The sequence below is a fragment of the Dermacentor andersoni genome, chromosome 9 (assembly GCF_023375885.2).
Source record: "Dermacentor andersoni chromosome 9, qqDerAnde1_hic_scaffold, whole genome shotgun sequence".
Classification (NCBI taxonomy): Eukaryota; Metazoa; Arthropoda; class Arachnida; order Ixodida; family Ixodidae; genus Dermacentor; species Dermacentor andersoni.
In genome coordinates this window covers 24,235,377-24,261,709 of record NC_092822.1, presented here as the reverse complement: position 1 = coordinate 24,261,709, position 26,333 = coordinate 24,235,377, and the positions used below count along the sequence as shown (strand labels likewise).

At 47.7% G+C, this 26,333-nt stretch overlaps 1 protein-coding gene across 2 annotated transcripts; it reads left to right on the top strand.

The window, feature by feature from the left end:
- The first annotated feature begins 1,002 nt into the window (after positions 1–1,002).
- On the top strand, positions 1,003–25,756 carry LOC126527315 (sodium- and chloride-dependent glycine transporter 2-like). 2 transcript variants are annotated; one of them, XM_072284449.1, is made up of 13 exons: positions 1,003–1,510; positions 2,216–2,385; positions 3,260–3,444; positions 4,124–4,256; positions 5,128–5,262; positions 7,936–8,039; positions 9,102–9,226; positions 13,247–13,359; positions 14,625–14,753; positions 16,464–16,563; positions 19,457–19,557; positions 20,916–21,071; positions 24,441–25,756. In XM_072284449.1, the coding sequence occupies exons 1-13, from the start codon at positions 1,317–1,319 to the stop codon at positions 24,887–24,889; spliced, it is 2,094 nt and encodes a 697-aa protein (XP_072140550.1). In that variant the 5' UTR covers positions 1,003–1,316; the 3' UTR covers positions 24,890–25,756. The 2 variants fall into 2 exon arrangements, with proteins under 2 accessions (XP_072140550.1, XP_072140551.1); XM_072284450.1 differs by having other exon boundaries at positions 1,443–2,385; positions 24,441–24,826.
- Positions 25,757–26,333: the final 577 nt, after the last annotated feature.

Below are 26,333 nucleotides of genomic sequence, written 5' to 3'. Positions count from 1 at the left end.
TACAAGAGGCATGCTCCAACTTTCCGCGGTGGTCACACAACGCGCATGCTGCACCAACGGGTCTAGTGATTCAAAAGTTTTCTCGTCGGCGTTCTCCCCTTTCTCTTTCCCCAGTGTAGGGTAACAGACCGAACACTCGTCTGGTTGACCTCCCTGCCTTTTCTCTCTTATGCTTTCTCTCTCACTCTCTCTCTTCTCGTCGGTGCAGAATGGCAGTGGAGCGAGAACGGTGGGCGAACAAGTTCGAGTTCGTGCTCGCCTGCATCGGCCTGTCCGTCGGCTTGGGCAACATCTGGAGGTTTCCCTACATCGTCTACGACAACGGAGGAGGCACGTGATGTAGTGTCACGTGCACGGTGTGCGTGCACGGTGGCGCGCGCCTTTGTTCTGGAAACATTAGAAGATTGCCACTGATTCATTTTCAATCCAAATTCCTATCATAGGTACCTTTGTTTCAATAGACTAAGTTGTTCAGTAAAGCAAAAACAGGCATCGTTGTCTTCCCTGTTTCGTGTTTACGTTTATTTGCCAACAGGCGTCGCGACCCCTAATTAACCACACATTTGCAGTAGCTAGCTTCTCTAATATTTTGGGGCTCATTTGACGGTTCGTACTTTATATATTTAAAAAAAAAAAAGATGTTCCCTTACAAAGCAGGCAAGAGAAGATGTGAAGCGTTTGAATGGCGATGCGGATAAAAAGAACACCGCGTTTATTCCTGTTTCGCTGCGAATGACTTCTAAGCATGTAGACTTGCAGCTGCTACGTCAGTACACGGCGTAGACGTCAGTGGCCGCCTAACAGCGATGTCGTGGCAATATATTTTTCAATATTTAATACAGATGCCCACATTCGCAGACAAAGCATGTGGCCAGTTTATGTTCCTGAGCGCATGCCTGCATTGCACAAGATTGCGCGTGCTTTACCTGGGTGTTTCTTACAACGAATATCGGATAAAACGAATATATTTTCTTGTCAGATGCGACTTCGCTATAACGAGGTTTAATTTATCTACGCTAAAGAAAGAAGGCTTTGTTGCGGGCTGCTAAGTGATCCTGAACGCATGACTGGAATTGACAATTAGGATTTCGCGTGTTTTACATAAGTGTTGCTTATAATAAATATTGGTTATAACGAACGTATTTTTATGTTGGTTGCGACTTCTTTATAACGAGGTTTGATTTATCAACGCTACCGGAAACTCGACTCTTTGGTTTTACTCATTCAAAAATCTCGTTGCAATATGGTCTTGAAGTTCAAGCTTATTTTTTCACTCGCTATTTTTGCACGTACGCAAGGGCTTCGCGTGAGCCTATATGCTATATCTCCCCGAGTCTTCTAAATGTGTGCCTATGGTCTCCACTGTGCTGGCGTGCAGCGGCTTTCCTGATCCCGTATATCTGCATCGTGGCCGCCATTGGCCGGCCGATGTACTACATGGAGCTTGTTTTAGGACAGTTCTGCGGCGGTGGTCCCGTCGCGGCCTTCAACTCGATGCCCCTGGCGCAAGGTACGCGACGTCCTCGTTGAGGAGTCTTTGCCGCCGAAACAACTCTCGCATGTGTGTAGCGAACGGGGACGCGGACAGCGTTATTACTCCGAAAGCGAGCTAGCGACTGTATGACTGTTTTCGTTTATCGAAGGAACATTCGGGCAACCTCCACACGTTTAACAGGGACGCGAGGGGAAAACGCCGAATTGGTTTAGGTGGACGCAGTATTCTTTCAAAACTATTTCCATTCTTGTTAAATTTTTGTTTGAATTTTGCTAAAGAGAAAAGAAAATCACTTGGTATGTGTTAGTAAATTACCGTTCTGCGATACAAAAAAGAAAAAAAACTCTTACCGTGACAGGTGTCTTGGTGAACCTGCAAGAAGACGCAAGAACCATGACGCCATGGCTTTTGAGGTTGTCTGCTAGTGCCTTATCAATCGTTTATCATTTAAAAAAAAAATGGACTGCGTCGTAGTCAAACGGAGAACGGAAGCTAGAGGCGAAACTTGGCAAGTGTCGAGCAACTTAGCGAATCGGCCGACTGACCCCTCTATATATGCACGAGTGTTATTCGCGCAGTGTACACGAATACGTCGAGAGCTCAAGGAACCCACGACAGCTGTGTACCGCTGTAAAAATGCGCATGGGTATACGAGTCCGTCCGCCTCCCGTTACACTGTACGGCGACGAAGCAAATAAAGAACTAACTAAAATCCTGCAGGTGTGGGGTGGTGCATGCCGTACGCCTGCTTTGGTATCGCCGTCTACTACAACGTCATACTGGCCTACGCGCTGCTGTACGCGTACTACTCGTGCTTCGACCCGCTGCCCTGGAGCTCCTGCGACCCGGCCTGGGCCGACAAGAACTGCTACGTGCGAGGCTCCAGAGCGGTACGGCTCCACTTGCACCATTTCGAGTAGCGAGCGGTATAGGGCAGTGTATAACCTCGATATAACGAACACGGATGCAAGAAATATTGGATATAGCGCAGCAAATGTGCAATGTGTGTGTGTGTGTGTTCTTTTTTTTGTGTGTGTGATTTGGGAAGGGGGACGTGTGGTATGCTTATAACATTAGCCTATATAACGAATGTGTTTTTTGCGATAGGTGCGACTTCGTTACAACGACGTTCGACGTATTTGTGCAGCAAAGTTGCCCGCTAGAATTACTAGAGGGAAACCTGGCTCTGCGATGTTTCAGCTGCCGTGGGAATTAATGGGCTGGCGCATGGATTTGTCTGTTCTTCGTGCTCGCGCGGCTTCGGACGTTCCTGTTGCTTTATTTATCACTCCTTATTTTTCTAAATTTCCAAGCTATCGTACTTTTCGAAACGTGTGAAGGCAATAAGGTTCTGCCGGCATACATAACAACAGCAAGTTTTCCCATTTCTAACGGGCTATCTTGGTTGAAAAATTGACGATATCTTTCAAAGGCACAAAGCCGTTTCAAACCAGAAGTACCATTCATCTTTCCCAGACTGTTGCTCACACAGCGTCGCTGACTTAGACGTATCAGTTTCTAAAGTTGGCATGCATCTGCGAAGGACGTGCGTGCGTGTGTGTGCGTGTGCGTGCGTGCGCGCGCGCGCGCGTGTGTGTGTGTGTGTGTGTGTGTGTGTGTGTGTGTGTGTGTGTGTGTGTGTGTGTGTGTGTGTGTGTGTGTGTGTGTGTGTGTGTGTGTGTGTGTGTGTGTGTGTGTGTGTGTGTGTGTGTGTGTGTGTGTGTGTTTGTGTGTGTTAACGATCGGTACGTCGACTGACCGCAGCTCGTGCCCTGTACCCGAGTGGACCGCGAGCTCTTCAAGACGTTCGAGCACGCCAACTCGACCTCCAAGGACGCCGTGCCGGTCAAGTGGCACGACACGGTGGTTATGGTGGAGAACAGCACCTACAGAGCTGCCCTCGCAAACTGCACCAACGCCACGGAGCCCGCAACGCAGCAGTTCTTCTGGTAAGTCGCGACAGCGACCAAAAAGACATGGAGAGAGAATTATCATGCAGAGGGCAGAGTAGTAGGAGTCAACTACATACGTGCACAACAGAGCTACATGGTAAAGTTTATCCCCAGTTCGCCTGCGGAGTGACTTCCTCAAGAGGGTATGTCACCACCCGAGGCCGCACAGCGGCGCAGTTAGGTCACATGCAGTTACTGTATTTGGCTCCTGCAGGGAGTAACTCCAACGTAGAACGGCCCGGTGGTGAAAACCCGACTGCTCCAGGAAGTCGCACGTTGTTTTTGTGAGCTGCGGTTGCGCGATCGAGAGGGACCCGGCCGTTCTGGAATGCGCGTCGGGCCTCTTACAGGATGTGGGCTACAGAAAGTACATGCATATGCAGAGCCATGGTTTGCTGTCGACGGCGTTCAATAGTTGGCGACGAAAACACAGCCGCTATATAAGAGCGGCATTTCGCGCGACCCTGGTTGATTATAAAGTTAAACATGCGATGGCCGAGCTTGTATAGGTAGGTGGCTTATAACCTTTGCAGTAAAACCAGCTGATGCTGCGAGCCCGTGCTGCCCACTCGTGTCCCTTGACCCGTCCACTCTTTAACGCATTTTCCCCCAAATATCGAGCAGCGTGTGTCGTGCAGTGTATATCGGTTGCACGTACGCCTCCTCGCTTTCCCAGGAAAAACGTGGTCAACCTGAGCGACGGCATCGAAAACCTGGGCGAGGTGCAGCCCAAGTTGCTCGTCTGTTTGCTGATCGCCTGGATATGCATCTTCTTTTGCATCTTCAGGGGTATCAAGTCATCCGGCAAGGTGCGGAGGGCCATGTCTCGCGTAACTGTTTGATGGGGATAATTTCCCCCATGCGGAGATGAGACGGACAAAAATAACATAAAAGAACGCGTATTTAACAAACTGCAAATAAGCAAAATAGTGCAGAAACAATCGACGACGAATTGTCAATGTAATTTTAATAATGGAACACTTCTAGAGAGCATTTCGCATTGTTAAAGGAATGGTGTGCTTGAAAGGGGTATCTTTCTTGCATTTTGGACGTTAGGTACCGTTTGTCGTTTCATCGCGCATTTCTGCACAAAGAACGTACCCGCTAACCAGTATATCTGTCGCTGAACCGAAACCCCTTCCAGCAGACGACACACTGGGAAAGAAGGCGGCGGCAGAAGTCTCGAATATTCGCTTAACGCGCACAACTCCCTTGCGCTTTACAGACGAAGGCCATGTCCTTTGGCTAAGCAAAGTTCTACATTCGCATTGTGCCCCCCCCCCCCCCCCCCCTCCTTTGCGCTACCTTCAAAACCTCCGCAATGACCCCGGCTGTATGATGAAATTCGACGAAATATTTATTTGATCGTCGCGAGTGTCATATCTAGAACCACATCTGCGATATTTTTTAATTTAATATGTTTACTATATATATATATATATATATATATATATATATATATATATATATATATATATTGGCGTTCGATACCATGCGCCCTTTGGATGGGCACCTTTGTATGGGCGGTGAAAGTTCGACCATCGGCCATGTACCGACCACGTAAATGGGCGAATGTAAAATAGCCAAAAAAAGCTATTCGCTTTGAAATAAAAAAGAAAGAAAGGGGGAAGGGGGGGGGTCACTGCAGCTGTGCATGCTTCTGAATACCCTGTCTCGCAGGTGGTGCTGGTGTCGGCCACCCTGCCGTTCTTCATACTGGGCGCCTTCCTGGTACGCGGCGTGACGCTGCCCGGCGCCTGGATGGGCCTCGAGTTCTACTTCATCCCCGACTGGTCCAAGATACTGGAGTTCGAGGTGAGAAGGCGACAGCCCGCCTTTAATTGAGAAAGCTTTTAACCTTAAGAGCTCCTATTCTAAACGAACGCGAATCCACTGCGCCAAATGTGAATTTGTTGGTCCCGGTGTAGGGTAGCAAACCGGGTGCTCGTCTGGTTGACCTCCCTGCCTTTCCTGTCCTTGCTCTCTCTCTCTCTCTGTACCGCTTCATAGAAGTTAAAATCTATACCTATAGGTATAGATTTAGTTATAGATACAGATAGAAACCTCCATCTCCAGTGTATACACGTTATGGAGCAGGCTCTTATTACAAAAATTGTTCAAAATACCGAAGTGAAACAAACAAACAAACAAACAAACAAACAAACAAACAAAAGAATACGCATTGTTTCCACAAAATCAACGCTACGGGAATCTCTGCAGCTGTCACTCCGATCGTTCAGCTGCGACAAAAAAAAAGGCAAAGAAAAAATGGCAAGTATAGTGCGCGCATGCATCTGTCCGTAATGTTCATGCTTGTGGCTTCTGACGTTCGTGTTGCATTATTTGTTATTTGTAAGCTTTCATGTACTCCCCCCGAACACGCCTACCGATAAACTTATGAAGCTAGGTGTGTCGAACACTCTCGAGGAACTGATTGAGGCTGCCGTTACCACGCAACATCAAAGGCTACTTGGATCTAAAACAGGGAGGAAAATTTTAGAGAAATTAGGCTACGAGCCGAAACATGAGCAAGTGCGCTCAAGAGACACACCCAGACAGATCAGGGACAAGATAAAAATACCTCCGCTACCCAGAAGCATTCACCCTGCCTTTCACAACGGCAGACGCAAAGACAGGGCAGAGGCATTACAAGCTAGATATACTGGTCGACAGGACGTCCTGTATACGGACGCTGCAGAATATGACAGCAAAGCGGCACACGCGGCCGTGGCGGTTAGAGAATATGAAACACCGGTGGCGTGCTGCACAATCAGTGGCGTCGAGACGGTTGAAGCTAAGGAAGTAGCCATAGCCTTGGCCGTCAGCCAAAGGGGGGTAAATGTGGTCATCAGCGACTCCAAAAACGCTGTGAGAAATTACGAATCGCGGAGGGTGACGGAGACTGCCATACGTATATTAATCAGGGAAGGAGGACCCAGGCAGCTTGTTCTGCTCGTTTGGGCACCAGCTCACCAGGGACTTAGAAGCAACGAGGAGGCTCATTCGGTCGCCCGAGGTCTCACTTGCCGGTCGACCCCCGGAAGCTCCCAAATCACCGAAACTATAAACAGAAGAGAAGATATGCGCGCATACCAGGAAATCACAGTACACTAGAGACTACATCGACAAATTTACCCGGGAGCGGACAGAACGCTCAGTAAGAAAGATGAGGTTATGTGGAGGAAATTACAGACGGGGTTTTTTCCAAACCCCGTACTCTACAGCAAGTGGCATCCATGAGTATTCAGGTCAAAGTGCAAATTCTGTGATGAGGCAGCAGATCTGGTTCACATGGTGTGGACATGTCCGTCTAAGCATGATAGCTCGCGCACTCTAGAATCCTGGGAGGCTTTGCTCCGCAGCCCAGACCCCAACGTCCAGCAGGACATCATCGGTTAAGCTCTTGCTGCTGCTGTGTCTCAAGGTATTCCGGCCGACGGCTGGGGGCGAAGGGGGAGAAGCATTTCTCTGTTGACGTTCATTGACGGGTGTTTTTAATAAAGTTCCTCCTCCTCCTCCTCCTCCTCCTCCTCCTCCTCCTCCTCCCCCTCCTCCTCCTCCTCATTTTCTTTTTTTTTTCATATACTTTTCTGCGTGCTTGCGTAATTGCTGGGAATTCTCTCATCAGTTAACGGCACGTGACCTTCCACATCTGCAGCAAAAGGTTACATCGGTTAAATACGGAAAGCGATAACCCCAAAAACAAGTTATTCGAAAGATAACTTACCCTAGTAATGTCCACACTACTTCATATATGTGTGAACGCTGGTATATATTTTCTGCAGTGTGCACCGATATGATTGCGAAAATTGCATATGCTAGGTTTTTAAAAACTACACTGGCTATCTATTCACCCTTATACATGTTCTTGCGCTTTGCTTATGAGGCTAAGGGATCCTCCGTATTTTTTAACAGATTTGCTGTATGTTACTGGATTCCAAGGGAAGGGAAGCGTAGTAGGGGGCGGCAGAAAGTTAGGTGGGCAGATGACATTAAGACGTTTGCAGGGACAACATGGCCACAATTAGTACATGACCGGGGTAGCTGGAGAAGTATGGGAGAGGCCTTTGCCCTGCAGTGGGCGTAACTAGGCTGATGATGATGATAATGAATACTATTGTAATTGCCACTGCTGACTGTTTAGTACAAACGTCGCTGTGGGCCTTTGTCGAGCTGCCTCATTATTATTATTATTATTATTATTATTATTATTATTATTATTATTATTATTATTATTATTCCTTGTTGATTATGATCTTTTTACGATGTCACCAATCTGTTTGAACTCAGAAAGGCGAGGTTTAGGGCGAATCCCCCCTGTATGGACCGCCATACACTCGCAGCTCCTACATAAAGGTTTGCACGAGTTTTAGCTAGTGTCCTTTGTAACAAATTGTTCTTTTTCTTCGTGGCCTCCGAGATTGTGGCAGGTGCACCAGTGTGGTCTCGGAGGCAATCGCTTTTTTTTCCTTCCTTAACATTTTGCAGGTGTGGCAGAAGGCAGCGCAACAGGTGTTCTTTTCCCTGAGCGTGAGCCAGGGCGTGATCTTCTGCCTCGGCAGCTACAACGACTTCAAGAACACGCTCTACAAGTGAGATCTCGCAACGCACCGGTCTGACCGTCGGGAGCGAAAAAAACATCAAATCCGGCATAAACCGTCTCAGAATGACTGTCGACGTTAATGCGATTAGCATTGAGGCATTGTAGTGACACACTCTATTGCCACCGCCTAAATTTGTCACGCATGACGCATGTGCTGCATCTGGGCTCCTCTCTCCTGAAGAGGAGCCCAGGAGCACATTTTCAGGATCCCATGCTCAGTGGCACATTCCCGGTGACGTAAGCTGACGTCAGAGAGGTCCATTGAAGATCGGCGAGTGCACTGTCGCCCAAGTTGACGTGAAATTGAAACAGTTAGATGCGGACATTGTGGTTATGTCAGACCAGTGCTACACATACAGATAAGCCTACTTTTCGTGTTCATTCGTAGCAGTTTCTTAATTATATTTAATTATATTTTAACAGGGGGTTAACTGAGGAATCGCGTGAGAATGTTGAAAGCGCTTGCTTTCTGCTACCCCATTTCATATCTGGATGTAAATGAAAGTCTAACATGTCATTAGACTGAGCGTATGTTACACCCCAGGAATGCCCACACCTATGAATGTTGCACCCTAGCATTCCTAGGTATCCTAACAATGCTAATTGCATTAAAAAGCAGACAGGTGTAACGCAATATCGGACTCTACATGACACGATACATATTCGAGATAACGATAGGTAGCATCAGTAGCGGATGACAATTAAGCACTCGGCCAGGACAGTAGCCCAAAACTGTTTCGGTGAAAGTAAATTTTCAGTGGAAGGAGACACGAAGATACGTAACATTAAAATAGGTGCCGTCGCACTTACATTATCGAAGCCGCGGTGATAGGCGCAAAATTAAAAGTGGCAGACTTTTTGATCGCTTTCTTTCCCCGCCGATAAGCACTTTTGTTTTTGTTTTGTTTTGTTTCGTGCAGAAAATGCAAGTGCAATTTCACAACGTAATGCGTATGCTGCTCTGCGAAACGCATCGTCATGTTTGTTTGTTGGTTGGGTTTTTTTTTTCTTCGGTGATAAATAACTTCTCTTGTCACTCTTCGCCCCGCAGAGATGTGTACATCATAGCCCTGGCCGATCTGCTGGTGAGCTTCGTGGCTGGCATAGCGGTGTTCTCCGTGCTGGGAAACATGGCGTACGTTCTCGGCGAGGACGTCTCGAACGTCGCCTCGGGAGGTGGGTGGGCCTCCTGTACTGTTGCTCAAATGAAATCGTAAATTGCGAAGCCTCTCTTCTTGATATGTGCGATTGATGCCAAGAAATTACAAGAAGCAATCTATATCAAGAGCAGCCATATATGTGAAGGCAGCAGGTCAAGGAATGCGCAAGGCAAATTACCGGTGTTTTAATTGAATTTCAGGAATATTAAGGTACACAACACAGTGGAAAAAATACATTAAAACAATTTAATTCTGGGATTTTACGTTCCAAAACCGTGAGGCGATTACGAGGCACTCCGTAGTGACGGGTGCTCGAAGATTAATTTTGACCACCTCTGTTTCTTCAACGTCCATTCACCTAATCACACAATGTAAAGTAATTTGCACTCTTAAAGGTGAAATGAGGGTGTAAATAGGTCTAACTCGCACCCTTACGCCCTACGTCGGGCCTGACGTCGATGACGTCAGGTCCGGCGGCGCTTGGACACCAACTTTAGTATGGACAACTTCTAGCCGCCATAACTTTAGTATCAAATTCATCATCATCATCATCATCATCATCAGCCTGGTTAACCCCACTGCAGGGCAAAGGCCTCTCCCATACTTCTCCAACTGCCCCGGTCATGTGCTAATTGTGGCCATGTTGACCCTCCAAACTTCCTAATCTCATCTGCCCACCTAACTTTCTGTCGCCCCCTGCTACGCTTCCCTTCCCTCGGAATCCAGTTCGTAACCCTTAATGACCATCGGTTATCTTCCCTCCTCATTACATGTCCTGCCCATGCCCATTTCTTTTTCTTGATTTCAACTAAGATGTCATTAACGCGCGTTTGTTCCCTCACCCAATCTGCTCTTTTCTTATCCCTTAATGTTACACCTATCATTCTTCTTTCCATAGCCCGTTGCGTCGTCCTCAATTTAAGTAGAACCCTTTTCGTAAGCCTCCAGGTTTCTGCCCCGTACGTGAGTACTGGTAAGACACAGCTGTTATAAACTTTTCTCTTGAGGGATAATGGCAACCTGCTGTTCATGATCTCAGAATGCCTGCCAAACGCACCCCAGCCCATTCTTATTCTTCTGATTATTTCACTCTCATGATCCGGATCAGCAGTCACTACCTGTCCTAAGTAGATGTATTCCCTTACCACTTCCAGTGCCTCGCTACCTATCGTAAACTGCTGTTCCCTTCCGAGACTGTTAAACATTACATTAGTTTTCTGCAGATTAATTTTTAGTCCCACCCTTCTGCTCTGCCTCTCCAGGTCAGTGAGCATGCATTGCAGTTGGTCCCCTGAGTTACTAAGCAAGGCAATATCATCAGCGAAGCGCAAGTTACTAAGGTATTCTCCATTTACTCTTATCCCCAATTCTTCCCAATCCAGGTCTCTGAATACCTCCTGTAAACATGCTGTGAATAGCATTGGAGAGATCGTATCTCCCTGCCTGACGCCTTTCTTTATAGGGATTTTGTTGCTTTCTTTATGGAGGACTACAGTGGCTGTGGAGCCGCTATAGATTTCTTTCAGTATTTTTACGTACGGCTCGTCTACACCCTGATTCCGCAATGCCTCCATGACTGCTGAGGTTTCGACTGAATCAAACGCTTTCTCATAATCAATGAAAGCTATATATAAAGGTCGGTTATATTCCGCACATTTTTCTATCACCTGATTGATAGTGTGAATATGGTCTATTGTTGAGTAGCCTTTACGGAATCCTGCCTGGTCCTTTGGTTGACGGAAGTCTAAGGTGTTCCTGATTCTATTTGCAATTACCTTAGTAAATACTTTGTAGGCAACGGACAGTAAACTGATCGGTCTATAATTTTTCAAGTCCTTGGCGTCCCCTTTCTTATGGATTAGGATTATGTTAGCGTTTTTCCAAGATTCCGGTACGCTCGAAGTCATGAGGCATTGCGTATACAGGGTGGCCAGTTTCTTTAGAACAATCTGCCCACCGTCCTTCAACAAATCTGCTGTTACCTGATCCTCCCCAGCTGCCTTCCCCCTTTGCATAGCTCCCAAGGCTTTCCTTACTTCTTCCGGCGTTACTTGTGGGATTTCGAATTCCTCTAGACTATTCTCTCTTCCATTATCATCGTGGGTTCCACTCGTACTGTATAGATCTCTATAGAACTCCTCAGCCACCTGAACTATCTCATCCATATTAGTAATGATATTGCCGGCTTTGTCTCTTAACGCATACATCTGATTCTTGCCAATTCCTAGTTTCTTCTTCACTGCTTTTAGGCTTCCTCCGTTCCTGAGAGCTTGTTGAATTCTATCCATATTATACTTCCTTATGTCAGCTGTCTTACGCTTGTTGATTAACTTCGAAAGTTCTGCCAGTTCTATTCTGGCTGTAGGGTTAGAGGCTTTCATACATTGGCGTTTCTTGATCAGATCTTTCGTCTCCTGCGACAGCTTACTGGTATCCTGTCTAACAGAGTTACCGTCGACTTCTATTGCGCACTCCTTAATGATGTCCATAAGATTGTCGTTCATTGCTTCAACACTAAGGCCCTCTTCCTGAGTTAAAGCCGAATACCTGTTCTGTAGCTTGATCTGGAATTCCTCTATTTTCCCTCTTACCGCTAACTCATTGATCGGCTTCCTATGTACCAGTTTCTTCCGTTGCCTCCTCAAGTCTAGGCTAATTCGAGTTCTTACCATCCTGTGGTCACTGCAGCGCACCTTGCCGAGCACGTCCACATCTTGTATGATGCCAGGGTTAGCGCAGAGTATAAGGTCTATTTCATTTCTAGTCTCGCCGTTCGGGCTCCTCCACGTCCACTTTCGGCTATCCCGCTTGCGGAAGAAGGTATTCATTATCCGCATATTATTCTGTTCCGCAAACTCTACTAATAACTCTCCCCTGCTATTCCTAGTGCCTATGCCGTATTCCCCCACTGCCTTGTCTCCAGCCTGCTTCTTGCCTACTTTGGCATTGAAATCGCCCATCAGTACAGTGTATTTTGTTTTCACTCTACCCATCGCCGATTCCACGTCTTCATAGAAGCTTTCGACTTCCTGGTCATCATGACTGGATGTAGGAGCGTAGACCTGTACAACCTTCATTTTGTACCTCTTATTAAGTTTCAGAACAAGACATGCCACCCTCTCGTTAATGCTATAGAATTCCTGTATGTTACCAGCTATATTCTTATTAATCAGGAATCCGACTCCTAGTTCTCGTCTCTCCGCTAAGCCCCGGTAGCACAGGACGTGCCCGCTTCTGAGCACTGTATATGCTTCTTTTGGCCTCCTAACTTCACTGAGCCCTATTATATCCCATTTACTGCCCTCTAATTCTTCCAATAGCACTGCTAGACTCGCCTCACTAGATAATGTTCTAGCGTTAAACGTTGCCAGGTTTATATTCCAATGGCGGCCTGTCCGGAGCCAGGGATTCTTAGCACCCTCTGCAGCGTCGCAGGTCTGACCGCCGCCGTGGTCAGTTGCTTCGCAGCTGCTGGGGACTGAGGGCCGGGGTTTGATTGTTGTGTTCATATAGGAGGTTGTGGCCAAGTACTGCACCAGGGTGGCCAATCCTGCTCTGGTGAGGGAGTGCGTTACCGGTTCTGGTCACCGGGATCAGGCCACACTCCAGGCCTGTTTATGCAATTTTATCAACACGCGGATTTTTTTTTTTTTTTTTTTTTTTTAATCCGGTGGAAAATTGCGCGGCACCGGGATTCGAACCACGGACCTCTTCCACGCGAGGCGGGTGTTCTACCTCTACGCCACCGATGCCGAAGCACTTCAAATTAAAGCACTTCATATGCGCTTCCAGACCTCCGTACTTGCTAAGTTTCATACTTTTGCGTGCCAGAAGCACGCGGCGTAGTTTCTGAGACTTAGAAAGTATGTCAGTACTGCTTTAACGACACTCTCCTTGCTAGTGTTGTTCTTCCACCTCCTACTACTGCTCCCCCAACTACTATAATATTTCTTCTAGTTCTGTTTCCTTTATTTTTCCTTTTTTTTTCTCTTTCTTTTTTATTTTTTGCATGCCCTAAATACCGCTTTCGACGCAGGCTTCGCGTTGGCCTTCATCACGTATCCAGAGGCCGTGACCCTGATCACGTTCCCGCATCTCTGGGCCATCGCCTTCTTCGTCATGCTCTTCTTCCTCGCCGTGGACTCCGAGGTGTGCTTGGCCCCCATAATGAAACCCACGAGTACCGACTGTTTGGTTGTAGCACGGTCGTCCACTCTGTCTGCGGTGTAGCGCAATCGCGGCACCCAGCGCGGGCGGCTAGAAGCGACGAATGCAAAGCGGGTCGCTCACGAAGGCCTTGAGCGTAGTACTCTCGCTTTTACGCTAACAGTTCATACTTTTTTAACCTTGTAACGCCCAAACGCAGTTCCACTGTGAGGAAACTTGAAACAACTTGATCGCCTTCATTGAACTGTTCATTCGAAGAACATTTTTCACAAAGAAAAATACAGAAAGTACAAAGAAGAAATTGCATTTGATCTAAAGCCGTTTCTTCAAGAGACTGTTTCGCACGCTGAGTTTCACGGGAGTTTCCGAGCTGTTTGCGCTGCTGCTGCCTGCATCTGCGATGCGGCAGAACAGGCAGAGTGCAGTGTTGAGGCCTGATAGCGTTTTAGAAAACTGGGTTGTTGTTGTTTTCTAACCGTTGACTCGCCACTGCAGGAGGTCACATACGCGTATATACTACGGGTCACATAAACGAGGCCACATGTACGCGTGTTACTGCGCCAAAACGTGGATGTTTTCGTTTTCGTTGCGGTAGATTCACTTATCTTGTAGATAAGGGAATCATCCGTTTTGAGGATGACTAAGCGAATTAGACTAATCGAACTAAGAGGATGAGTAAGCGAAGTAAGAAGATGAATTAGCGAACGCAGAGTGATGACTAAGCGAAGTAGACTAATTAAGGGGGATGGCTAAGTGAATGAAGAGCATGAGTAAGCGAATTAAAAGGGATGACTAAGTGAATTAAGGTGGATGTGTACGGCATGAGTCCGTCTTTAATGCATCGGCACTTGGGCTTTCGCCTTCAAGCCGTCTTATGGATATATTGTAAGTGTCTCTGTGAATTATTATACCTCTTCTCACCGTTCTTTCGCCGACGAACGTCAAGCATTGCCTACGTTCTCGCGAGATCACTGTGTCGATGTCTTACGTTGTGCATTTGCATGAACTGCTGCTTTCATTGCGGCATATATCTTGTTAGCGGTGTAGCACATAAACACGAACAGTGCATGAGATTACGCATTTCATATCTAAGATGAGAATTAATAAAAGCAATTACACGCATCTCACTTAGTTTTTATAACATTTAGTTAACGGCTTCACGATAGCTTCTCATCACATAGACTACAAAATGTAAGTGTACGCTGGATCTGCCTAATTTTCTCCTTCGTTGTTTTCCCCCCTCACAGTTTGGCTTGGTGGAGGGCCTCCTAACACCTCTGAAGGATGCTTATCCCGTCCTGCAGGAGCACCTGACGGCGATGGGTTTCTTAGTCTGCGTCTTGGGCTTCTTACTCGGCATTCCCATGACCACCAAAGTATGCGTGGCGAGCGGACTGCTTTGTTTTCAAATACTATGGCCACGGGCGTAATTTGAACTAATTTTCCTTAACGTACTCGCTTGAAGATCAGTTTCGCTGCGCCGTCGATCGCGGAAGTTTGTACTGGCCGTGATAGCAGATATGTGAAAGACAAGGTGTATAGGCTTCGGCCACAGTAGTCCTACACAAGATGGCGAATCGTTCAGATGGGAGGGATCTTATAGCAGTACGATCTGCGTGTGCTCCGCCAAGCCAGGAACACGAAATTCCGTACGTAACCTCCCAAATGGCTACGTCACAATAATATATTTTTTTTTAATTTGCAGCGTGTCATATTATTCGTTGGCCTTTCCTCGCTAAAATGGCATCTACCTAATCGTCTCACACCGCTCCCGTTGCTCGGAACCATTCGTGGCAGGCCTTGTAGTGAGGCATAGGAAAACAAACAGAAACACAAGCACTGCAGAAGCCAAAGAGGAAAAGTGTTGTGCAGAAGAGGCGAGTCCTCGTTGCTAGGCGACGCTTGGTTGGCCTGTGCACGCGTAGAGCGCACCATTCGGGAACGTACCCCGAAACTTCGAAAATCATTTCCCCGTTCAGATACCACGGATTTACAATGCCAATGATGGTCAGTAGTTGTAGTTGTCTAATCTTCGTTCTTGTGGCTTCAAATGTTCTCGTGACGTTGTTTGTTATGCTTTAGCTTTCTAGGTTTCCGAGCACTAGTAATTTCCTCACCACAGCAGGGCAATAGCTGGTGTCCGAACTCAGCCCTCAGCGACCGCTTTCCCGTGAGTGACAGAATATTGACACGTGTACTTGTTCGTGCACGCTTTTTTTTCGGGCTGCACGCGCCGGAAGTGGTTTCGGAAGTCGTAAACACGTCACTTCCGCCATGTTCTGGACGCCATCTATTAAGTCTCTGCGTGCATTCGTAATCATTGTGAACTTTTGCACATATAGCGGAGTACTGCGCTGATAATTGTCGATTTACAATGTCGCAAAGCCGTTTGAAGCTACAGGGACCAGGTTTAGCCGAATTCATATTGTTAAGTTTGAGAAGTCACATATAGCGATGTACTTATAATATCTACAACAGAGACAACCGTGCATAAACAAGATGACTGTCGGGGCCGCTTCCACTTACACGCGGCAAATCGTCGTCTTCTGACTGGCGCCGCTCTTGGTTGCGCCGTAACAACATATATTGCACGTCATTAAAGTGGTTACCATCATTCCCGTTCTGGCTGAACCACCATTGTTGCAGTTCCCGTAGACACTAGGGCCAGAGACCTCTCCGGTGGTTTACTTATGGTGCGGCAAAACACATAACGAAATTCGCCTCTGGGTTATGCTCGACCAGAAAAGCGTCAAAGACCACTGGTGCATCACAACGCCTTTACAACAGGCATGTATGCGTTCTCAACGTGCTGAGGTAGATCTGTCAGATAATCCTACCCTTACGATTTGTCTTGCTTGAATGTCCGCCGCTTCACGTATAGTCCGTCTGAAAAGTTGGAATCGCGCTGCCTTTCACAGGCGATCTGCAAAAAAAAAAAAAAAAGAAGAAAAAAGAATTGCGCTTGGGTTTCAAAGATGATTACAGTTTATGAACAATTATAGTTTAACGATAACTATAAGGTAGTATAGCTGCTTACCATGTACCCTGGATGTTCGTAGACAGACGTCGGGGGTTTCCGTATGCAGGGTGGCATGTACATCCTGAATATGCTGGACACGTACATCGGAGGCCAGTTGCTCTTGTTCATCGCAGTGTTCGAGTCCATTTCGATGTCCCTGATTTACGGTGCGTGGAAGACATCTTTTCACTGGCGCTCGCTGTGTCTGTGTATGCTCAGGATTTGACATAATTTGTGAGAGAGAACGCGCACGCACGCACGCACGCACGCACGCACGCACGCACGCACGCACGCACGCACGCACGCACGCACGCACACACACACACACACACACACACACACACACACACACACACACACACACACACACACACACACACACACACACACACACACACACACACACACACACACACACACACACACACACACACACACACACACACACACACACACACTCACACACACACACACACACACACACACACACACACACACACACACACACACACACACACACACACACACACACACACACACACACACACACACACACACACACGCACACACACGCACACACACCGACAAATGTGTTACTTTCAACTGTTCCTTTTTCGTTCATGCATGTGTGTGTTGATATACCAAGTATGCGCCAGCCAGGCCCTCGGCAACTCGTTTTAGGTTATACTCGGTATGACTAAACTCGGACTATAAAATTATTCGCGCCCTCCCTACTATAGCCTACTGACCATCTGAAAATGCATACAATGACTGCCGAGGAGAGGCTGTGGTGCCGCACTCGATCCCCGGACGAATTATTGGCCCCGCTGCGAATCGTTTCTTTCTCAAGAGAGACCGTTGAAGGGTTTCCTTCGTAGCTTCAATCAGGCTGCTTTTCGCCAGCAAAGGCGGCCAAAACCGTAAGGCGGGTGGCAGGCATCGCCTTCAACTTTCCTCACCTGCTCTCCCTGTACTCGTGGACTGATCGCGACAGCTCGAAATTGTGCTATTTTTGTTTGTGAAACAGCCCGACGAACAGCGCGGGCCGACTACGGGAGGAGAAATCTGTTCCGTCTGCCCTTCTTGCCCGTCGTTGCGGTTAGCGCTGTCCGTCACGGTGGCGATGGATCGTCACTCCAGATGCGCGGGTTTGCGCATTCCTCTCGTCAAGCAGCTCGGCTGCGCATACGGATGTCGCAATCCTCTCCGACACACTGCGTTCTATGTGGAGTTGGCTATAATAGTGCGATAGCAATAGCGTGTGAAATAGTGCACTGTGACTTCATATAGCATTAGCTGTGGTGAGCTTTTTTATACACAAACCCGCCGTTCTTGCTTGGTGGATATGGTGTTGGGCTGCTAAGCACGAGTTCGCGGGTTCGAATCCCAGCCACGGTGGCCGCATTTCGATGGGGGCGAAATGCGAAAACACCCGCGTACTTAGATTTAGGTGCACGTTAAAGGGACACTAAAGAGAAAAATGTTTCCTTCTGCATCAGTGAATTACCATTCCACGACGCTGAAAACACCACTCTTACCACCATAAGACGCTTGGTAAGCCAGAAAAAGTGCAAGAACGAAAGACGGGTGGCGACGCCTCCTTAAGGTTCCCGCAGCTGGTCGCTGTGACGTCATGGATGTTTATGGCATCTTTTAGGGCTTACCTCCTTATACAGTGGTACATATTGACTACATTGTGTTCTAATGGTGCCAAATATTAAACACAGCAAGTTTCGGTAACCTTTACTCAGCCAACGCGGCCCGAATGTGAAAACATACTTTGGAGCCCCTGACGTCACACTGACGTACCGGCGTCGGGAATCCGGCGCGAAATTCAAATACTGATACTTCCACCTTAATTTTCTCTTGTAATAATCAAACTATTACTTCGAAATGACTGCCTGCAGGGTTCTCTAACAATGCTTTATTAGTCTAAATTGATTTATTGTTTCGATTTAGTGTCCCTTTAAAGAACCCCAGGTGGTCCAAACTTCCGGAATCCCCCACTATGGCGTGCGTCATACTAATAAGATCGTAGTTTTGGCACGTAAAACCCCATAATCTAATTTTTCGTTTTGTTATACCTACGTGTCTGAATTGAATGAATGAATGAATGAATGAATGAATGAATGAAGTGAGTTTATTTCTCCTGTTTACAACAGAAAGGAAGCAGAAGCTAAAGGCCATGTGGCCTGACGGAGGCTTCTGCTCCCACAACAATTCGGCACGCAGGCCGTACGCAGCAACATGTATCATACATACATACTGAAATCAACTGGAGAGTCGCGAGACAGATTATTATTTTTGTGAAACGAAACATGTATACAAGAAATATGAGAAACCAACAGGATACTCAAAGTACGATGCATTTTGTTTCAGACCAACCACAACCAGAAAACAAGAGAAACAAAAGACTGACAATTTATACTGTGGTTCTAATCAGACAAACTCAATATTGTTGAGAATGAGAGAACTTTTGAATGATTTATTCAAATATTCTATAATTTCATCTTAAAAATCACGCAGGCGATTTAGTAGTGAATGTGCCTGGTAACTGACTAGTTGTTTTCCGTAATTTGTTCTTATTTTTGGTGTTCTAATGTTATGTTGTCGAAGGCTGTAATGCGGATTTGGCTCGTTGGTCGCCAGTCGGGGCCTTATATAGCGCTCAAGACTCTCAGAAACGTGGAAACTTAGGTCGCGGGATTCAGTGGGCAATCAGGCTGCCCATGACTGCTAGCCCGGTCACGCGTCTTTAGTGCTGAGGCTTCCCGTCGATTCCCACAGCTCGTGGGATAAGCTCAATTGTTTGTTTGTTTTTTCTAATCGGGTCTACGGCCAAACGAATTGTTCAGCGTATCCGAGAATTCGTTTCAACCGAGTTTAGTCTTAACGGAAGTCGGTATACTGCAATTGCACCAATGACTGTCATCCATCGAAGGAGGTTTGAGGGCGAACGCACTGGGGCTTTCAGGGAGCCATTATTTATTTCTGCGTGCATTTTTTTTATCCAATAACGTATGACACAGAGCCCTTTCGTTTTCTTTTCTTCTCGTGCAGGCGTCAAGCGGATGTCGTTGGACATCGAATTTATGCTCGACAGGATCCCGGGAACGGCAGTCAGGATCTGCTGGCAGTTTATTTGTCCCATAGTCCTAAGCGTAAGTTCACCGGTCTGGGGGAGAACGCTGACGCATCGTGCTAAAATTAAATTAGGACGACATTAAATGGACACTAAGGATAAATATTAAGTTATTCTGTATTAGTAAATTACGTTTTTGCAAAAGCAACGCGGCGGCTACTTCCTCTAGAGGAGTTTTTGATAAATCATAAATAAAAAACACAAAAACGAAAGGCAGGTGATCGCCACGGGCTCGCCACGGCAAGGGGAAAGAGCCAAAGAAAGCTTCACCTTTGTTATTGCTGCATATGTAGCGCTAAATGGTGCTTGTACAAGCAACGAGTTACCCAACAAAAAAACAAACGCCCATGTGGAGTGCATTGTTGACTTCGCCGCAGTGCGCTTGTGTAGGTTGTGATGCACGCTTTACAGGCAGCACAACACCGAAGCTCGCGGTAGCTGAACCTCGGTCAAACTAAAGTGAGAACGCGTTTGTGAGCCCCCGTGACCACGTGACCAGGGACTTTCAGGCAGGAGAGCGTAATACCACTGAAGACATTCCAATCACACGGACATTACCTCCAGAGGGGATTTTTTTTTTTTAGATCTGGACACGTGACAGCGTTTATGTGATTGGCTAAAGCTAGGTTTTAGCTGCCTTCTGTAATAATTAGTCGCATAACGCGGGAACACAAGGCCAACCGTAACACAGTCCAAGTTGCGAATCCTACCGCAACGTATCTCGTCCAAGCGAAGCTTGGTCCCGGAAACGCCAGCGATCTGAAACGTTGAAGCATACATACCCAGATCCAGTATCCCTGTTACATTTGCGCCCCCCCCCCCAAAAAAAAATAATAAGAAGAAGACAGAGTGGCGCACGAGACCACGTGATGGCGCCATAGTATTTCTAATGTGATTGTACGCGCAACGCGAATTGTGTATCACTTTTTGGAAGCAATGCGGGCACCAGCGAGTACGCTGGAACCTTCGACGAGTCATCTATAATAGCCGACGGGCTTGAACCCTTGACCCGCGGATCAGATTTTCGGCCATCGCCGACTCTGCTTTCCACTATAGCTGTGCTTGAGTGTTACTTGTTTTGCAACGCTTGACTCAGTTCGCAACGCGCCGCGCGAGGCGGTTTTCCCGCGCCATCCAATACATCGCGCAATGAAAACACGTATCGAGCTGCGCTCAAATTTCGCATTAGGGAGTATCGTAATCGTCGGTGAATGCTTTGTTATCGCTATGTATATAGTATATTCTTTACAATGGGATTAGCCTCAGCTCATCATCAGCATCACGCCTACGACAACGGTACTCGACCTTGCCTGAGTGACCAGGTGTTTGCGGACAAGACAAGACCGGCCAAAGCTATCTCACAACCTATCCACGCAGACCATCCTGGCGACGCAGCTTTTCACGTACAAGCCGCTGGCGTTCGGAAGTTACGTGTACCCGCAGTGGGCCGAGGGCGTCTCCGTCCTGCTCGTGCTCGGACCCGTTATCATCGGGGTCGCCATCGCCATCCATCACCTGCTCAGCTGCGGACTGGTAAGCGCGCGACCTTGGCGCAATTTTCGACGCTCGTAGACAAATTTATTTCGGGGGTTTGAACTTTAGAATGGCTGCTATGGGAACTTCATTAGGATGACGATTTTGGCTCGTTCGTGATCCAGTGCGAGCACCAGTCGTGGTGCGTTTGCTGACGAGGGCCGTAAATTCCGGCACAAACCGTCTCGGAATAAACGGCGACGTTAACGCGATTTGCACTAAAGCAATGCAGCGACTCACCTGTGTGGCCACCGCCGAAACGCTTCGTGTACGAGGTGTATGCTTCAGCCGGACTCCTCTCGCGCTTCCCGCCGGACACGTTGCGCCATCTAGCGGCGCCTCTGCGAAGTCCTCGCGGGGCTCGTGTCTGCATATATGCCGTATTTGCGCGATTCTAACGCGCACCTTTTCTTTTATAAAAGAGGGCTTTGATATTTGCATGCGCATTACAATCGTAGCTAATTCTGCTCAAAATCTGAAGGGAAGGCGAGTCGTCGTCAATCAACTCTTGCTGATGAGTCGCCTTCCCTTTCTTCTTTTTTCACTTTAAGCCCGTTGCGTGTAGTATATGTTAGCGCATGTTTAATGATCGTGTTGTCGGCAGTCAGCGCTGGATCTGGTCCGTGTGTCTCTTGGCGCTGTTTAAAATGAATGATCCGTACCAACTAGCTGGCGACCAAACCCTTCCAAGTTTTCTGTTCGTGTTTGCGTCTTCTTTGCGTAACATAGTGCGGAGTAATTGATTGGTGCGGGGTCTTTTATTGCGGTCGGACCTCGTGCTCCGAAAACAGCTTTATTTCGTCATTCATTGTATTAATATTTGGTCAATAAACCGCTTTCAACTTTTTTCCCAATCCGTTTTCTTTTTTTAAACGTTGCTTTTTTTTGGTGGATATAGTGGTTAGGGCGTTGCGCTACTAAACTGGAGCTCGCAGAGTTAGTCCAGGCTGCGCAATTCAATGCGAACAAAATAGAAAAACAATTGTCTACCTATCTTTAGGTGCACGTTAAGGAACCCCATGTGGTGAAAACTAAACTGGGTGACTCAATGCCGGAGTCCGGCCTTCTTCAGAATTTCATCAGATTCTGATGAAGGCCGGACCCCGGCCGAAACGTCAATAAATCACTTCATACGTACGTCTACTGCACTGCATATATTTGCCCGGATCTAGAAACGTTTTCTTTTTCTGGTATGTATATATATATATATATATATATATATATATATATATATATATATATATATATATATATATATATATAATATGTGTGCGTGTGTGTGTGTGTGTGTGTGCGTGCGTGCGTGCGTGCGTGCGTGCGTGTGTGTGTGTGTGTGTGTGTGTGTGTGTGTGTGTGTGTGTGTGTGTGTGTGTGTGTGTGTGTGTGTGTGTGTGTGTGTGTGTGTGTGTGTGTGTGTGTGTGTGTGTGTGGCAAAATCACGCAAATATAGATTAGCAGTTGAAGTACAGTACTATTTCAAAAGTCTACATGCGCAATCCGTCTCATACATTGATCTCCACTATAGAAGGGAGATTCAGTAGATGCCAGTGGTCTCAGCACCCGCAGAGAAATTACGTTGAACATGCCGCGGAGGAGCGCGTCCCCGCCCCAATCAAGTTCCCCCTCGGCGCCCTCGAGAGGTCGTTTAATACGTAAGCATGTCTATGCTTACCCAACCTTCCTGTTGCCTGTCGCTGCAACGCGAACGAAGGGGGCGAGAACAGAGCGCTTACGAAGCTCTCTGCACACCCTGCCCGTCTCGTAGATCGGTTTCAAGATACGGTCCGCGCGGCCGTGCCATACGCAGCTCCCACCGGAGTACGTTTGATCACGGTTCATAATAGTTCGACGCGGACGAACAAGGCGCTAAAGAGCGATAACGGCGTATAATGATCGGAGTGACATCAAAGCACCTGGCGCCGCAACCTGCAGTACACTTTGCTTGCGTCATCAATCCACCTGGCGCCGCCGTCTGCACCAGTTCGTGTCGCCGCAGCGCTGTCGTTCGTGCTGGGCGAATCAAGTTTCATGACATTCATAACGACACTACACTTCGTTGAGATAAGCAAGCGAAACAATGCTTACGCATACTTAGACAATACCCAGAGAAGTTCGTGCTTGAGTTTTCTTTAGAAATGCTGCGCCTCAGCGGAAGAGCGCCGTCTGGCCCATTCAAGCTTATTCTAGTACACTGTAGTCTGAATTTCGGAATTTAGCCGCTGTTACAAATGCAGGCGAAACTGGAAACAAAACAACTCGTGTGATCATAGTTTCGGAATTGTAGGCGTTCGAATTTATGCGATAGTATACTGTGTCCAGAAGTAAAGGCGGACACGTTCCGATTTTCTTCGATCAGCAACGCCGTTGGATTTTTGTGCCGTTCAAACGAAATGCACGTTAGTACTCGCGGGATTTCTACGATATAAGAGCTTTCGTCGAGTGACGGAAACAAATCTCGAAGGCTACGTGTCTGCGGCTTGCGTGCATCGGAAGCAACTGCAGGAGCCGAAAGCTTCTCATAGCCGCAGGTTTCGGACACCACTGATTTCCGGAGAGAACGAGAATTCGCTGTTGGTAATCAGTTCCTTGAATCTGCGCAAGTGTACATTCATCCAGGCCAATTAGCCACAGGCGAGCCGTATCGTGAGAAGGAAATTTACAGCATGAAAATAAGTTGGAGCGCAGACTGCAAACTTATCAAGTCATGAGCGACAGATTAGCGTTATCATTGAAAAGAAAATTGCACAATCATTGCATTATTACAGAGCAGCGGAACGAGAAATGTAGACGATCTGTCTCGCGTGTGTCTTTCTTTTTCTTTTCATTCATTTTTTTTCCTTTTCTTTTTTTTCCCTCCCGCCGACGTTAGCAGGAAGAAAGTTGCACTGGACATCTATGGTGTAGGGCAAATAGCTGGCTCTACTATAGTGGAGTCGCCTGACTCAAGACAGGGGTAATGGAGTTCCCTGCAAGAGGCCTATGCCCTGGAGTTCAGGCTGACTATGATAATGGTAATGTAATAGCAGTTTATTCACATTTACAAAACTGTGCAGCGGCACCGGTACTAAAGGCGCACATCTTTGCCTGACGAGTTTTCGGGTTCCCGATACGCACTCGTACAGTCAAAATAAACAACGCAGCTTTCACATACGGCAATGCGAAGCAGGTGCCTCAGAGTCAGTGACACACAATAATAGCATACTTTGTAAATTATCAGCGTAACGTGTGAATGCGGTAATATTGCTTGAATTAGATTTCATTGGACGTTTCAATAGCTTAATGCACGTGTCTCATCATTAGGTATACAAAACGAAAACGACAGCGAAAGGTTGCTACGGCGCGATTTCCGGCTTCTCCTCCCAAACGCAGGACCTGACCAAGGCGCTGCAGCCGCGGCCGGTGTGGGGTCCCCGAGACCCCGAGACCCGTCGCGCGTACGAGAAGTTCCTCGCAGACCGCGGCTACGGTGCGGCCGCGCCGCCAGTGCTGCCGTCGTCGGCCCCGGACACGCTCAACCTGCTGCTGCCACTGATCCCCCCGGAGGGAGTCCCACCACCGCCGGTTGCATGGCTGCCGTCGGCCGTGCCGGCAAAGGCGCCGGGAGATGCTGCTTTTGGCCAGCCCGGAGCTCCGTGGCCGGGCCAGCCAGGCGTCTAGGAGGCCAGGCCTTGACGGCGGATCGCTCGAGCCTACACCTAAAGAAAAAGAAAAAAAAATTGAGAGGCGAAATCCAGCTGGGCGCCTTCAAGTGGTCTTCGTTAATTTCCAGCTCCCACGGAGCCAGTAAAACTGTAAAGTATAAGCACACGTTTACGTAATTTAGTATGCGTGCCACACGGCGTCAAAAAAAAAAAAAAAGGAGCAACAAACGAGACAACTTCTCAGTGTCTTAAGGGACACTAATCCCCGCAGGGGCGTCTGCGCAAGCAGGCGTTTGGTGTGTTGCGACACCACGTACCCGAGCACACGAGGGTTGGACCCTCCCGCGTGTAGCCGTGCGCGGCTTAGCCGTGTTTGGGGAAAAGGGGATCCTGGGGGTTGAGCCGATGCTGGGTGTCTGGACCTTTAAGGCCCCCCGGCGGAGGCAACACACCCCTTTGGCCTCTGCTTCACATAGACGGCACCCCCGGACTGACCCACCCGGGGGAAATCGGCAGTCGCCTTTTCCTGTCCCTCTATTCAATCTTTTGCTTTCCCTCTCGCTATCTCTTCTTTCCTGTCTTCTTATCACTTCTTTTCACTTCCGAATTTCTAGGCGGCAAGGGTTAACCTGGTGTATGTATCCAACCTTGGGTATGTTATATTAGGTTATAGTGGCTACGTACAGCTGGCGTCTGCGTTTCCTCCCGGACTCGTGGCGTCCCCTTGTTGGGCTCGGTGGTGGGCGGCTGGCGTAGCTGCCGAAATAAATGAATTCTGCATGGCTAACACGTCATTCCCCCCCCTTTCCGATCGTCCTCTTTCAAAAAGAGGGCGCACCGAAGAAACTTTCCAACTATTCAGCCAGCGCAAAGAAACTTTCCCCCGCTACCATGTAATACACAGTCAAGATCCTGAAAAGACAGTCAGAACTATCTCACCTTTCATCGTAGCTAAATGCCTTACCGAAACACTAGGTGCTGGCTACAAAGTGACGAAACTGAGCAGTAGCGACCTTCTTCTTGAGGTCCGCGACACTGTACAATATGGAAAACTCTCCAGTCTCTTAGCGTTCCGTAATGTGAAAATCACTGTTACCCCCCACCGATCACTGAACACATCTAAAGGAGTCATCTCTGATGAAGATCTATGCGAGGAAGAGCTCCTGGAGGGCTGGAAAGAACACAATGTGATTCAGGTGCAAAGAATAAAGATCAAGCGAGACAACCAAGATATCCCAACTAAACATCTCATCCTCACCTTTGCGTCCAGCGTTTTGCCAGAAACCTTAGAAACAGGATATACGAAACTTCGAGTCAGGCCTTACATCCCAAACCCCCGAAGATGCTTCAAGTGTCAGAGATATGGCCATGGTTCGCAAAGCTGCCGTGGCCGACTAACCTGTGCAAAGTGTGGCGAACACGAACACGAATCCAACAACTGTAATGGCACACCCCACTGTCCCAAGTGTGACGGTGGACCCGCAGCATACTCTCGAACCTGTCCCACATGGAAAAAAGAAAAAGACATAATAACAATGAAAATCAAAGAAAACATCTCTTTTCAAGAAGCGCGGAAACGTGTTTCCTTTTTCCATACCTCAGGGTATGCTGGTGCGGCGCG

What these genes read in the sequence shown, in the direction of transcription:
- LOC126527315 (XM_072284449.1), top strand. Translation starts at nt 1,317, where the DNA reads ATGCTATATCTCCCCGAGTCTTCTAAATGTGTGCCTATGGTCTCCACT. An exon ending in TCCTCGCCGTGGACTCCGAG is followed by an intron (nt 13,360 to 14,624) that starts GTGTGCTTGGCC and finishes CCCCCCTCACAG; the next exon opens with TTTGGCTTGGTGGAGGGCCT. An exon ending in GCATTCCCATGACCACCAAA is followed by an intron (nt 14,754 to 16,463) that starts GTATGCGTGGCG and finishes TTCCGTATGCAG; the next exon opens with GGTGGCATGTACATCCTGAA.